The sequence below is a fragment of the Trichomycterus rosablanca genome, chromosome 9, assembly GCF_030014385.1.
Source record: "Trichomycterus rosablanca isolate fTriRos1 chromosome 9, fTriRos1.hap1, whole genome shotgun sequence".
Taxonomy (NCBI): Eukaryota; Metazoa; Chordata; class Actinopteri; order Siluriformes; family Trichomycteridae; genus Trichomycterus; species Trichomycterus rosablanca.
The window spans coordinates 6,948,223-6,964,428 of NC_085996.1; the positions used below are offsets into that span (position 1 = coordinate 6,948,223).

At 38.4% G+C, this 16,206-nt stretch overlaps 1 protein-coding gene across 2 annotated transcripts; it reads left to right on the forward strand.

The window, feature by feature from the left end:
* The first annotated feature begins 7,048 nt into the window (after positions 1-7,048).
* bmf2 (BCL2 modifying factor 2) lies at positions 7,049-16,136 on the forward strand. Of its 2 annotated transcripts, none has more exons than XM_063001053.1 (4): positions 7,049-7,214; positions 10,611-10,841; positions 11,754-11,959; positions 15,552-16,136. In XM_063001053.1, exons 2-4 carry the CDS (start codon positions 10,625-10,627, stop codon positions 15,657-15,659), a joined length of 531 nt encoding a protein of 176 aa, XP_062857123.1. In that variant the 5' UTR covers positions 7,049-7,214; positions 10,611-10,624; the 3' UTR covers positions 15,660-16,136. The 2 variants fall into 2 exon arrangements, with proteins under 2 accessions (XP_062857123.1, XP_062857124.1); XM_063001054.1 differs by having other exon boundaries at positions 10,611-10,658; positions 11,772-11,959.
* The last annotated feature ends 70 nt before the right edge of the window (positions 16,137-16,206 follow it).

Below are 16,206 nucleotides of genomic sequence, written 5' to 3' on the forward strand. Positions count from 1 at the left end.
CCAGGGCGCTGCCACACATGCTGGACCCCATCTGAGCCAAACAAGTTTATCTTGGTCTCGTCAGACCACAGGGCATTCCAGTAATCCATGTTCTTGGACTGCTTGTCTTCAGCAAACTGTTTGCGGGCTTTCTTGTGCGTCAGCTTCCTTCTGGGATGACGACCATGCAGACCGAGTTGATGCAGTGTGCGGCGTATGGTCTGAGCACTGACAGGCTGACCTCCCACGTCTTCAACCTCTGCAGCGATGCTGGCAGCACTCATGTGTCTATTTTTTAAAGCCAACCTCTGGATATGACGCCGAACACGTAGACTCGACTTCTTTGGTCGACCCTGGCGAAGCCTGTTCCGAGTGGAACCTGTCCTGGAAAACCGCTGTATGACCTTGGCCACCATGCTGTAGCTCAGTTTCAGGGTGTTAGCAATCTTCTTATAGCCCAGGCCATCTTTGTGGAGAGCAACAATTCTATTTCTCACATCCTCAGAGAGTTCTTTGCCATGAGGTGCCATGTTGAATATCCAGTGGCCAGTATGAGAGAATTGTACCCAAAACACCAAATTTAACAGCCCTGCTCCCCATTTACACCTGGGACCTTGACACATGACACCAGGGAGGGACAACGACACATTTGGGCACAATTTGGACATGTTCACTGTGGGGTGTACTCACTTATGTTGCCAGCTATTTAGACATTAATGGCTGTGTGTTGAGTTATTTTCAGAAGACAGTAAATCTACACTGCTATACAAGCTGTACACTGACTACTCTAAGTTATATCCAAGTTTCATGTCTATAGTGTTGTCCCATGAAAAGATATAATGAAATATTTGCAGAAATGTGAGGGGTGTACTCACTTTTGTGATACACTGTATATATACTGTGTATATATATATATATATATACAGGGGTTGGACAAAATAACTGAAACACCTGTCATTTTAGTGTGGTAGGTTTCATGGCTAAATTGGACCAGTCTGGTGGCCAATCTTCATTAATTGCACATTGCACCAGTAAGAGCAGAGTGTGAAGGTTCAATTAGCAGGGTAAGAGCACAGTTTTGCTCAAAATATTGCAATGCACACAACATTATGGGTGACATACCAGAGTTCAAAAGAGGACAAATTGTTGGTGCACGTCTTGCTGGCGCATCTGTGACCAAGACAGCAAGCTTTGTGATGTATCAAGAGCCACGGTATCTAGGGTAATGTCAGCATACCACCAAGAAGGACAAACCACATCCAACAGGATTAACTGTGGACGCAAGAGGAAGCTGTCTGAAAGGGATGTTCGGGTGCTAACCCGGATTGTATCCAAAAAACATAAAACCACGGCTGCCCAAATCACGGCAGAATTAAATGTGCACCTCGACTCTCCTGTTTCCACCAGAACTGTCCGTCGGGAGCTCCACAGGGTCAATATACACGGCCGGGCTGCTATAGCCAAACATTTGGTCACTCGTGCCAATGCCAAACGTCGGTTTCAATGGTGCAAGGAGGGCAAATCTTGGGCTGTGGACAATGTTTAACATGTATTGTTCTCTGATGAGTCCACCTTTACTGTTTTCCCCACATCCGGGAGAGTTACGGTGTGGAGAAGCCCCAAAGAAGCGTACCACCCAGACTGTTGCATGCCCAGAGTGAAGCATGGGGGTGGATCAGTGATGGTTTGGGCTGCCATATCATGGCATTCCCTTGGCCCAATACTTGTGCTAGATGGGCGCGTCACTGCCAAGGACTACCGAACCATTCTGGAGGACCATGTGCATCCAATGGCGGTGCCGTGTATCAGGATGACAATGCACCAATACACACAGCAAGACTGGTGAAAGATTGGTTTGATGAACATGAAAGTGAAGTTGAACATCTCCCATGGCCTGCACAGTCACCAGATCTAAATATTATTGAGCCACTTTGGGGTGTTTTGGAGAAGCGAGTCAGGAAACGTTTTCCTCCACCAGCATCACGTAGTGACCTGGCCACTATCCTGCAAGAAGAATGGCTTAAAATCCCTCTGACCACTGTGCAGGACTTGTATATGTCATTTCCAAGACGAATTGACGCTGTATTGGCTGCAAAAGGAGGCCCTACACCATACTAATAAATTATTGTGGTCTAAAACCAGGTGTTTCAGTTATTTTGTCCAACCCCTGTATATATATATATATATATATATATATATATATATATATATATATATATATATATATATATATATATATATATATGAGGTTTATCAGGTACAGACATTGTATTGACATGTATTTATCTGTTCATTTGGTTGTTGTTGGTGGTGGAAGTTTCAGCTCTGCTCTTGATAGTTTTAAATCTGTTCCAAACTACCTACATGATATGAACTGTTATGGTTCATTTCTAAACGGATTGAATTTGTATTTATATATTTTCTCTAGCTGAGCTGTATTTCCTCAGGGAGATGAAAGCGGCAAAATATATGAATGACCAGGAGATAGTAATGGGCAACCAATCAAAAGAGAGCACGGAGCCTGACAAATCAGATCGCGTTTCTTCGTTACCGGGTCAGAGTTTTCTGCCTCAGCTGGCCGTGATTGGTGAATCGTGACGAGCGCCTCTCATGTGATTGGCTGAGTAAGCAAAAGCCGTTGCTGGGGTTGTGGACCAATCAAAGCTTGAAGTGGTATCTAGGCAGGATTTATATGCATGATGGTGGAAAGTTTCAGCTTATCGTCTCTTGTCAATAAAGCTTTATAATACAACATTACCAATGAATTAGTGATTATATTAATAATTTAATAACATAATTTAATCTTAAAATGTAAATAATAACAGAGAGAAAACCTGTTAAAACACAAATGACTGGAGTCTGTTACTGCTGTCTTACTGGTATACGTATACTGGTATACAAACTATTCCAGTACATACTGTCTTGCACAAGTATTAACTATATATTACATAAATATATACAGTTTACTGCAAATTATACAATTAAAGATTTTTTATGCGTTGTATTACTGTTTATTGCATATTGTGTAAATTCTGCACTAGTGTATAATACATATTATATATTGCCCTAGCATTTAATGTATACTACATCAGTTTACATCTTCCAACACATTGCTAGCATTAACTCTATACTAAATGCTATAGATATACTACATAAACAAAACATTAGGACCAAAAAAGAAGTAAAAAAACCCCCCCAAAAAAATTACATTTAAATTAGAAATCAACGCCTTTTAGATTAGATGATGCAGAACAATGACTGCCTGAACTGCAGGTGTATACATTACATAAACTGGAGACTCTTAGTTTCTTAGCACATGGATGAATGGCAAATTTGCAACGTTTCACATAAATAAACCAACAAAAAAATATATAGAATTTAAGGTGGTAAGCTTTACAAAACTGGACCTCATGGCAGGGCCACAATTCAGAAACCTTTTGTACTTAGGATAATTCACAAAGATGCAAAACTTGGTCTAAGAAACAAAAAAGCTGGACTCCTGAGCATTAAAAAAGCAATAGTCATCTAGTTTTATCTGACACCCAGACAGATTTTTGTTTGAACAAAACCAGTGCTACATATTGCTTTCAGGTGAGGTCTGGCATACTATGCCATTTTAAACACTGCTTGTCTATGTAACCGTGCGTTACACTTGCTTGTTTATACTCTTAAATTTTTTCAGTCTATCTGATGCAACATGTCTCGTGTTTAGGTGGGGGTGGGGAGGTGGTGTTGTTTGGGTGGCATCTCAAGTCTCAGGCTGCTTGTTTTCTTTTCTTCTTTTTTCACCTCCTTTCAGGAGCCAATGATGAGGCTGTTGCCACGTACCCAGTGCCAAAGTTTGCTTTTGCCTACTCTCTCGCCCCTTGTTTCTACTCATCCTCAGTTACCGTAGAAACAGAGTCACAACCAAGTCTATTTCAATCGTTCCTCTAGCTTTGGTGGTCCATCCCTCTCTCCCTCTTTGTACTGAAATCATCACACAACTGCACTTTGATTCAGACTGACACTTCTGACCTGCATTCGCCTCATTATGCCTACTTAACTTGCACCGGATTTGAGATAATTACATGGACATCAACAATATCTATCGTCTTAAATGCTGTCAGATGCTAGCCACTCTGTAATCTAAGTTCTTAGCATACCTTAGTTTAGCAATCTTTAACAAGCATGCACAATCAGACTGCTAAATATTCCCTTTAGCAAAATTGCCCCAAATAAGTCAGTCTCATGTTGTGCACAACTGTCTTCTTATAATGTATAATTGTTTTCATAACACATCTAACTATCTTTTATCTGTCTTTGAGGTGGTTCTGATGGCACCTGTTCCAGCTGTAACACCTGTATTGCAGTGATGTTATTCATGATAACACACAACCTCAAGACCTCTATTGCTATACAAAAGAATGAAGCAAATAGTATAAACTAATATACTACCTGCTATTTGACTTTGTTTATTTGGCCAGTTTCTTGTTGTTCTATTACAAGTGGCTTGTGACTATGCAAAAAATCTTGCATTCCTTTAACTAAATAAAAACTAACGTCACTGGCTTATAAAGAACTGCACAAAGTATCAGTTACAAATGTGGATCTCACTGTCCAGGGTCAGAATTGTTTTTTTTTTATTTTCTCACATTTTTCTGATTACTAATGTGGTCCTTTCATATATCCTATTTCCTTTATCCAATGTATGTCCCATATGATGCATTGCTGGTAGACAAGAAAGTGATGGAAGGTTAAAAGTGAACAGTCACACTTATATGTTTTATTATGTATATGCAGAAAATGCTGTGTAATGCCAGAGTTAGGGTCACATTATTTCAAGATATCAGGTCCAACCCAGAAAACTGAGCCAGTGACATTAACTTGGGGAAGAACCCAACTTCACTTCCAAGGATCAATTTGGCTAAATAATCTAGCATATACATGTTTTATTAGCAAAAGTACAGTGTGGAAAATATAATTGTATTTTCTCTTGTTAGACATAACTGTTCCAGTTTTCTCTGGCCTTTTTTCTTATGATAATTTTTAAGGAAAACATTTTACAAATTTTCTGGCTTTTCCAGTCTTTTGTTCCAGCTGCTTAGAAAATAACAAAATAGACTGTTCCCCTTTAACAGTGGTGGTAAGATGAGAAACATTGCACTTGAGCTGAGAAAGAAAAAAATGGGGCAGTGTTCAGGAATGCTGGCTAACAAAAAGATGATGTCATCTAAAAAGTGTTGGAAGGATGAACACAGAGTCTAGTCTTAAAATTGTAAGCACTAAAATAACCCTTCACTTGTTACTGGGATGGCACACTCAGTTATATGTCTTTTGTGCCTTAGGTATGTACATTTCTACATGAGATAGTAAATACATTGCACCTTAAACTTATTAAACACAACCAAAGATATAACTGATAGAAAATTACAAATTCACACAAACATAAACAAAAGTAAATTGAAACTGATGAAGTTAACAGGGATGAGAACTAATTTAATTATTTAAAAACGTACAATAGATGGCATCTATTGGCAGAGGAGCTGTGAGAAGACGCTCCAGTTTCCTTCCACTTCCCAGACACATACTCTAACTTGCAGAATTGAAATTTAAAATAAAATGTCCTGACTGATTATAAAAGAAGAATTTCAGACACAGTCACTTGTTAAATGATCTAGATAAATTACATCCTATCATGCACTGTTGTGTTGTTACTGGTAATCTTTCTAGAAACCAGTTTCAGATGGAGCGGTCCAGGTCCTTTCTGTGTGGAGTTTGCATATTCTCCCAGTGTCCATGTGGGTTTCCTCTGGCAGCTCCGGTTTCCTCTCACAGTCCAAAGATGTGCAAGTTAGGCAAATTGACGATTTAAAAATTGCCTGTGACTGTGTTGACATTAAACTTGACCTGAATAATCATGAACTACCTGTTCTGTCATGAAGTGTCAGGTTTAAAACATGATGTTTAAAACCAAATAAAAAACAAATAAACTAGCAACCAACTCTGAAAAGATAGCAAGCAGAACACACAAAGATAGCAAGCAAACTTGCCAATATGATGTATACAAGCAGGTATTTATTTTTAAGCTTATTTGGGTAGTTTATTTATTTATTTATTTATTTATTTATTAGGATTTGAACGTCATGTTTTACACTTTGGTTACATTCATGACAGGATTGGTAGTTACTCATTACACAAGATTCATCAGTTCACAAGTTTTAATGTCAAACAGTCATGAAACGTTTTTGTATCTCCAGTTCGCCTCACTTGCATGTTTTTCGGAGGAAACCGGAGCTCCCGGAGGAAAACCACGCAGACATGGGGAGAACATGCAAACTCCACACAGAAATAGAATAGAATGGAATAGAATGCCTATATTGTCATTGCACAGTGCACAACGAAATTTTTGAGCATCTCCTTGATGGTACATGTATGTACACACAGACATACTGTATATACTGTATATAATGTATATACACATGTATTTACAAATAAACATATAAAAAATGTGTGGTTTTTGCACAGTCCCTATAAATTGCACATTACTTTCTAGGATGTAAAGTTTGATAGTTTAGTGTTTTTATAGTGGAGGGGTAAGGACCCGGACCGCTCCACCTGGGAATCGAACTCAGGACCTTTTTGCTGTGAGGCCCACTGAGCCACCGTGCCGCCCGTATTTAGGTAGTTAAAAAACTAATAACCCAAACCCTAAGTTCTGCTCAGAATTAATTTCTTAACTTGAAGACACACACACGCACACACACACACACACACGCACACACACACACACACACACAAACACACAGCACTGCTAAGTTGTGAACCTCCTTTAGTCCTCCTTGGTCAAGCTTTTTTACAAAGAGTTCAGTGTAAGAGGCGCCTGGGTGGCACAGTGGTCCATTTCGCTAGCTCACCACCACCAACTTCAGTGACGTAATGCAGAGGCGTGATCAAGTGTCTGACAAAAACAAAACTGCTCCTTTAAGTATATTAGCATAAGTCATGACGTCACGTCGATGGGCGTGGTTAGCTCTGAACTCGTGTCCGGGCAAAACACACAAGCGGCTTTTCATCTGAACAGCTACAGAACCGCTGAGATCTACTGAGATCCATGAAGATCCACTGTTAGAGCCAAAGTGTTTCATTTATCCGGATTTACACTGCAAACTGTGGATTTATCAACTCATATCTACCACCATTTACACACCAGACGTATATAAACGAATATAATAATAAAAAAAGAGAAACTGGCGGTAAGTCAACATGCTGCATGTTGTTTATTATAGATGCTTTATTATCCTGATGACGTACTGCAATTGTCATTTAAAATAGTTATATGCATGTGCATCATATAATGAACATGGTGATGTTCCAAGCCACATGTTGATTTACTTAGAAATGAAATGACATTTGTAGTGAAAATGTGTTAAAGTACTTACAAAACAACATGCTGCAGAATTAGAACTACATTACAGTGTAATGCATTACAGCATTGGTGGTTTAAAAAGTTCAAATGTGTCATTTAAGTCTTGATTATGTCTGTATAAATAATGTAAGTTTGACTCCACCAATTAAAAAGTACACGAAACAGTGGTCTCTTTGCCAAGGTGAGAAAAAAAAACACCTACATTTTAACTTCATCCTGAGAGGTAACTCATTTAATTAATAACATTCCAGAACCATCTGAAAGGTTTAGGAGCTGCTGGAACAAGGATGACACTGTGAACAGTCAAGTAAGGTCATCATCACCATGGGCTTAGGTGATGCCAAACAAGACTGGTGTCTTGATCAAAATTGTCATCTTGAAGTTGAACTAAAGTTTGTTGCCAGTCATGGACAGAATAAAACGGACTTGAATGGGACAAATGAATGGACAACAAAATTGGAATAATAATAATAATAATAATAACAAATAATAATAACAGTAAAGGCATAACTAAATACAAACATAGAAGAGTTAGAGAGTATGGGCACCCAGGTGATTTTAAACTAAAACTACACAACTTTGTGTGCAGACCATAGCAATGCATGTGAACCATTTCATGTGTGAAGGCGTGATTATACAGGTATATCTCAAATGATCAAGTAAAAGCAGGACCTGTTATAGCATGTTCTGCACTACTTTTTTCAATCTGTGATTTGATATGTGTCTATCGTATTTCATTGTACAATTCTGTGCACTTGGATGTGTCTTTAGGTTTTTTTTATTGTAGTCACTTGCTTTTGCACTGTTCTGTGTCATTGCTGTTGTTATTCAAAAATTTGCTTGACTGTAGACATTGTCACCCATTTGTTGCAGCTTGTAATTTATGGCAAATAGGCCAACGTTTTATGTACTTTTTCAGGACGGTAGTCAGCCTACCCCTGTTTAAAATGGGGGACCAGTTGTAGTCAATCATAATCAGCAATGAGAAATTAGGAGGCCGTGTCACAAAGTTTGAGATTAATGTTGAATGACATTGTAGAACTTTCAACACTTGAACATTAAGCATCTAAGTTGCTGTGTGTATACTTTTGACCAAGAAGATTGTCAGATTGTCAAAATTCTTAATGATGAAAGTGAAAGTTTTCATTTCGGATAGAGATGTGTGTTTCAGTCATTCGGTCACAGAAAAAAAAAAAACTGCAGCAAAATGATTGAAATACGAGGATTATAAAATTTTTCTTTGTCAAAATCTGATTCTAAATTTCGATCCCTCAGAGTAACTTCTTGACTACTTTATCAACACATCACTTATATTTATTATTAAAGCTGCAGCTAGCAACTTTCTGCTGTAAAAACAGCATTGCTTAAACAAAATATATTAAAACATGTTGTCTTTGTGCTGTGGTGTGTTGCTCTGAAAAGCCAAACATTATATTGTGAAGGCATTCGCTGTCTGGTTTAAGTTTGCCTGAGTTTTTTAGACTTTATATTTTGCATGTTTCTTGCAATATTTACCAGATAGGTCACCAAATGCCAGAAAGATACATATTGCAGTTTTAAGAGTGGGGATCTATAGGTGAATTATGGTAGCCCACTACCACTGGGATCCAGGGTTCAAATCCCCAGCAGTGCTATTGGCCAGTTGGGCGTCTACATACAGACTTGACCGGGCGCCTCGATAGATTGGCGTCCTGCCCGTGGTGTTATTTGGTGAAATGGAAGATATGCCTGATGAACACAAATATCGTTCTACATCATCAGCCAAACAGTAAATTATTTAGGCCATAATCAATAATTTTGTAATCAGCAACAAAGGTTTTATAGAATTCCAAATATTGAGTTGATATATTCTGAGATTGAGGTGTTGGTGTGTGACAGTAATTTCTTTCACTTGTATTCATTTATTTACACGTACATCCACTATTATTGCATCATTCATCTTCTTTCTCTTACATATTCATATTTCCTGTTTCGTTTGGTGAACTGGTTTCACATTTACTGTAGTAGTATTTTGTTTTTTTCTATTTTATTTTTTCTTCGACCGCTTATTCCTGGTCAGGAGTGCCGGTCCATTGAAGGGCTTCGGCCAATACTCCCACACGGACATGTATGTGTAAGCAATCTCAATACCCACACACAATCGTGTAAGTTTAGACACCCAGCCAGCTGAACCTGGATCTCAGCTGTGGTGGATGAGCATGACAGACCGCTGTGCCACTCAGACACCCTTGCTGTAGTATCGAGTATTATTTGTTGTACTGCAGATGTGTTTGGTTGTGCACATGGGGTACTGGAGTCAGACCTAATGACTCATTTCTGTCATCTGAAATAATCACGATTAGCTTAAAAGTGTGGTAGTGTTATTCATAACTGAAGGTTTCACGTTATTACTGTTACAGCGATAGCGCTTCAACTTTAACTTGTAATAACTTCTGTTGATAAAGTTAAACAGACATTCATGTCCTGCGTCCCAAACCATGTATGTTAAAACAGTATCACCTGTAATGCACATGTACATGTAACAGACATGTCCTGTAATGTACATGCCTTTTAAGTAAAAGTTAAGAAGTGGTGTTAGCTTGCTAGCAGGTTTAACAGTAGTTAGTATTATTAAATTATGTGTTGGCAATGTGCTCTGAGATGTACTGATGTACTGATCATTTACACCACTTCCTGTTTACACTTATAGCACCTGGTTCAGATTTATGAATAGAGCAGATTTGAATTGACTCAGCGTTGCTTAGCTTTCTGAGAAACGCCGAAACTTTACCTCGTTTGAATATGAGCAGTGTGAAACTCTGTGTCCACAGTTTCACTGAGGTCATTGGCTTGTTTAGATTAGATTTAATCCTCTAAACTCTTGGTGCATTCACTCATTCATGTGGATAAGGGATGGATAATGGCATGTTGAAGCACAAACCAGCTTAATCTAAAAATCTAATGGAACATGACCCTTAAAACTATTCTGGTGTATCTTTTGTATTCTGGCTTGTTGTCTTGTCCCATTGTCTATTAAGTTTTATGTGAAAAATCATTACCCAATGTTCTACTTACAATTATTTACTTACAATTTTTAAATTCATTGTTCCCTGAGGCAGGTATGAGGACATACAGGTCTGTTTAAAGAGGCATAACCTTTTTTTGCAAGTGTATCCAGCCAGCTTAATTACCTCTCTACAATAGCTAGCTGTTTAAGGAATAACATCTTCTTTGTTATTTTTAGGGTGATTTCCGCTGATGGAGGATGACGAGGAGGACTCACCCTTATCGAGTAAGCAGCTTGAGATTGAGGACACAGCCAGTAGAGAGAACAAACCGCTAATTCACACAAGGCAGCGCTGTCGGATCTCGGGTTCCGTCCCAAACACAGTTGGTTCACTTCACGGAGCTATGGGTTTAGGATTTGTCTCAATACCATCTGATTCAGCAGAGTATTCACAAACTATTCTGCATGGTGAGCATGCCAATACTGACACTAATGCTAATCTATGTGATGTATTAAATGGTATGAGAGAAAAAATTAAGGTATTCTTAAGATTCACTATTTTAAAATTTTATTTAAAAGCTCATATCTTGATTTTCAGAAGTCGAGACCCTCTAGTAGAAATTTGGAACATGATCTGTGTTGCATTGTCATGTTATGGATAACTTATGGTTAGGAAAAATACGTTCCAATCTACATGGCACCAACACCACTTAAGTATTAACTAGGCTATTATTTATGACTGCAATTTGTGATTTAGGACACACCAAAGATCTTCCATGCTGAAGATAAACTGTAAATTATTACTGCTAAGTCATCCTACACGTTCACATTGGCACTGATTTTTGCCTCACATCATGCTGTTGTTTTTTAAAATTTCCGAGTTCAAAAGTGCTTAGTTGGCTTAATGAATATGTTGCCAGATGTTGACTGTGACAAACCCAAATAGAGACGGGGTTTGTTGTTTCACCAGACTGATCCTGAGCTAGTAAGCTGGTACAGCGACAGTGTGTCACTATATTAGGTGATATTTTACATGACATAGAACTGCATAGCCCCATAAATGAGAAAATACTATCTAAGTCAGACCTGACTAATATCAACACCTCTGCCTCTGATTTTGCATCAGCTGTGTGTTATTAGAAAGCACCGACCTTTCAGAGGTCAGCACAGCAGAGCGGTTGTGCTATTGTCAAAGTCATGACCACAATTAATGGTCAATTTAATTGGCACTGTAATTGACGACCCACATAATCTTGCCTGGAAACTCTGACGTGATCCATTATATATTAAAACAGCATCACATTCAGGATATAAATGTAATAAAATATTATTAATTATAACAATGATCTGATTGGACAGTGTGTATGTGTGTGTATGCAGGTTTAAATTTCCTCCCAGGCGGTGATGCTGAGTTCGTTCCTCACTGTCCGGCTGTAGCTGAGGACTTGGGAGATGAAGAGCAGCAGGATGAAGGAAAAATGGAAGAGGAGGAAGAGGAAGATCAGGAAAGGATGAATGTGGAAGTGCAAATTGGACGGAAACTACGTCAGATTGGAGATCAGTTTCAAGAGGAGCACATGCAGCTGGTAAGAAAAGGAAAGAAACTGTGCTGGCTATGATTGTAGACATCTTTTGAACATTTTCTGACAGACACAGTGTCATATATATATAAAATAATCTACAAACTAAAGTGTAGGAAATCATTAAGGTGTAACCCCATCACGTTTAAATACATTTCTGTGCATAAATAAAACACAGACAATTGTAGTTTTTTTATTTTTTTTATTTTTTTTTAATGAAAGTAGAGTTTGATCACATTAGTATAAAAATACCTTGCCGTGATTTGTTGATGATAAATATTTTGTTCTGCTGTGTAACCTAGTTACACCTCAGATTCGGCTCACAGACCAATGACCTTCCATTCTCCTCAAGAATCTTCTGACAGAAAGTAGAATTCACTCTACCCTTAACAACGTTCTCCAGACCCTGAAACACCAAAGCACCCCCACCTCATTACGCAATCTTTTTGCCAGACATATTGAAACCATGAAATTAATCTGGTTCAATGAGTAATCAAAGAGGCAGTAAGATTATCACAAGGGTGATAAAGGTGTTGGATTTATTTGTACTTTAAATAAAACTATGTCAGTACTAGGACCATTAGTAATAAAAGAATAATAATAAAAGATTACATCATGGGTGTGATGGCGGAGATGGTTTTCAGGTTGGTGCTGACTGGTTTGCTGACAGCGTGGCAGACTGTTGTAAACACACTAATGACGAGAACCGAATATGATTCTACTGCAGCCTAAATTTAGAACAATGAGTCACCCATGACCTCAGCAGTAACGTGACTTCTATAGCCTAACCGCCCTAGTAAGGATGTGGTGTAACTGTAAAAACTCATGTCAAAGTAACCCAACACATATAAACATACCCTAATGAATAAGTTATTGTCTTCCTGATTACTGATTTAATCTAATTTTATTATATATTATATATCACATTATATTATATATTATATTACATTACATTATATCTGACTATTACATTATATATTATAGTAATTGAGCTAATTAAACAGAGTTGAACCAGGGTTGATTTTAGCAGCCCTGTAGAATATGAATCTTACTTTCCTGATGCATGCTCAATCATCCAGGTACACAAATCCACAAAGTCGAATCAGTTGAATCCGGACACAAAGTCACCACCAGCTCAGACTAAAGAACTTTGTGTCCAGATGAACTGATTCAACTTTGTGGATACATCTTACTCCTTTCAAACCTTACCATTGTAGTTAAGCAATGATCTTAAAGTTTCTACAGGAACACCATACCACAATCTAAGCCAGTTCCAGAAGGGCTGGGAAATTGGGCCAGTGGTAGCCTAGTGGGTAGAGCTTTGGGCTACCAAACGGAAGATTGGTGGTTCAAATTTAGGCTCTGCTAGCCACTGTTGGGTCCTTGAGCAAGGCCCTTAACCCTCTCTGCTCCAGGGGCGCCGTACGATGGCTGACCCCAGCTCTGACCCCAGCTTCCGAACAAGCTGGGATATGCGAAGAGAGAATTTCATTGTACTGTACATCTGTATATGTATATATGACAAATAAAGTATATCTTCTTCTTCTTCTTCTAAATAAACAAAAAGTTACAAAACAACAGCTAAGTCTCTTGAACCCCAATAAACCACAGCAAGAGCTACTATCGTCAAATAGAGGAAACCCAGTAGAGTTTGTTTGTTTGTTTATTAGGATTTTAACGTCATGTTTTACACTTTGGTTACATTCATGACAGGAACGGTAGTTACTCATTACACACGATTCATCAGTTCACAAGGTTATATCAAACACAGTCTTGGACAATTTTGTATCGCCAATTCACCTCACTTGCACGTCTTTGGACTGTGGGAGGAAACCGGAGCACCCGGAAGAAACCCACGCGGACACGGGGAGAACATGCAAACTCCACAAAGAAAGGACCCGGACCGCCCCACCTGGGGATCGAACCCAGGACCTTCTTGCTGTGAGGCGACAGTGGAAACCCAGTAGAGACGCTGTAACCTGGTGAGACCTGGGAGCAGAAGTCTCTGTCTGATACGCAGCAGTGTGTCTCTGTTCTAGCACCGAAGTGGTGGAATGAACTTCCTCTGTCTGTTCGAACATCTGAGTCTCTTGCGGTCTTTAAAAAACGATTAAAAACCCACCTTTTTACTAAACACTTAGGCTGACTTGTACTTATTTACTAACATTTTGTTCCATTCTTTTCCTTTTCCAAAAAAAAAAAAAAAAAACTTGGGTTCTAACAGGTTCTAGCAGATTTGTGTTCTTCGACTGTTGTTTACCTAAACTTGAGAAATGAAATGTTCACTATAGAAGCACTTCTGTAAGTCGCTCTGGATAAGAGCGTCTGCTAAATGCTGAAAATGTAAATGTAAATGATTTAAAACAGTTCTGATACAGAAGATTGAAGCTAAAACTCCCCACAGTGATGTGAGAGATTCAGATTAGGTTATAAAAAGATGAGTTAATGTGTTATTGAGTTATTGCATTTACACTACATGTGTGTGTGTGTGCTTGTTCTGTGTTTTAAGGGTATTTTAGGGGTAGTTTGTTGTGTGTGTGTGTGTGTGGCTTACGCAACACCCTGCAACACTCTATTGCTCCGCCCCCTCCTTCATCACCCAACCACTCACTGCCTTGGAAACCTCAGTGACCCTGCATATGATTGGTCAGTTCTGACTATTACCGAGCTCAGCTTGGCCAATCTGGTTGAGCTGTAGCTGCAGCAGAACGTGTATGAAATAGAGCAGCAGCACAACCTAGTGGACGTTCATTAAAACTACAACACCTCTACTTTTACTACTGCTATTTATTTATTTATTAGGATTTTAACGTCATGTTTTACACTTTGGTTACATTCATGACAGAAACGGTAGTTGCTCATTACACAAGATTCATTAGTTCAAATATTTTAATGTCAAACACAGTCATGAAACATTTTTGTATCTCCAATTCACCTCACTTGCACGTCTTTGGACTGTGTGAGGAAACCAAAGCTCCTGGAGTAAACCCACACAGACATGGGGAGAACATGCAAACTCCAAACAGAAAGGACCTGGACCGCTCCATCTGGGAATCGAACCCAGGACCTTCTTGCTGTAAGGCGACAGTGCTACCCACTGAGCCATTGTGCCGCCCACCACTACTACTACTACTACTACTACTACTACTACTACTACTACTACTACTACTACTACTACTACTACTACTACTACTACTACTACTAATACTAATACTAATACTAATACTAATACTAATAATAATAATAATAGAATGTTTCAAATAGAGGTAGTTTGAACTTTGTCTTTTCGACAAGTTCATGAAGGAATTCCAAATTGCCATCTAATGCTGAGACGATTAGTTGTATTTATCTAAAACTAAAACTACCAAAGTAAAACCTAAAAGTATTTGACTGTTTCCACTGTTTTGATTTGTTTTGTAGAAATTAAGTGTATTTATACAAATGGAAAAAATTACTAATAGTTTAAATATTTGTACTTTTTAATTTTTTGTGTGTAAAATGAATGTATATTTTTTTGATGTAGTCTGAAAGATTACAAATAATTGTAAAGTTCTGTTATTACAGAGGAATAACATTTATTTATGTATTTATTTTACAGTTTGTGCAGTATCAGAGAGACCAGCTGCCCATGTGGTGGCGTTTAACAACGAGGCTTTACAACTTCCTCTTTGTGAGGGAAGCGTTCCGACCTGGTGGAGGTCACTGATGAAAAGTCAGTTTGTTACCCAGTTATCCTCGACCTCTTCTGCATATGCGCCCTTTCGAGAGCACCTTGATGAGCCTGTGTGGAACATTTTTGGAGTCGCCGCTGGACGGAGACTTTTTGTCCTATCGGTGAAGAAGAAGCCATCTTTAACGTGGAGCCAGAATTTTTTGATGCTGATTTTTTTATTGATACAAGAACAGACATTGTTTCATGATCTATGAATGCCTTACTATTAAGAGTGGAACCATGTTTGAAATGAAGAGCTGATTCAGAGATTAAAAGACTTAAAGAAGGTTCCACAAATCGGAGAACATGAGATGGATGCCTGTCTTTCTTTCTTTCTTTTTTTTAGTTTTTGACCGGTTTGATTTCTTTACTGTAAATATGAGACTTTTGTGCAGGAGATTCTGCTGAACAATCATTTTTCAACTCAGTCTAAAATGAAAATTATTGATGTCGCCTTAAAATCCATTTTAATACCTGAGCCTTTTAGATCGTTCAGCTGAGAGAATTTCTCCATCTTTAATATTCACAACAAACCTTTATA

Excerpts from the sequence above, each read along its gene's own strand:
- bmf2 (XM_063001053.1), top strand. The coding sequence starts at position 10,625 with ATGGAGGATGACGAGGAGGACTCACCCTTATCGAGTAAGCAGCTTGAG. Across the intron at positions 10,842-11,753 it reads TTCACAAACTATTCTGCATG|GTTTAAATTTCCTCCCAGGC; the intron begins GTGAGCATGCCA and ends GTGTGTATGCAG. Across the intron at positions 11,960-15,551 it reads AAGAGGAGCACATGCAGCTG|TTTGTGCAGTATCAGAGAGA; the intron begins GTAAGAAAAGGA and ends TTTATTTTACAG.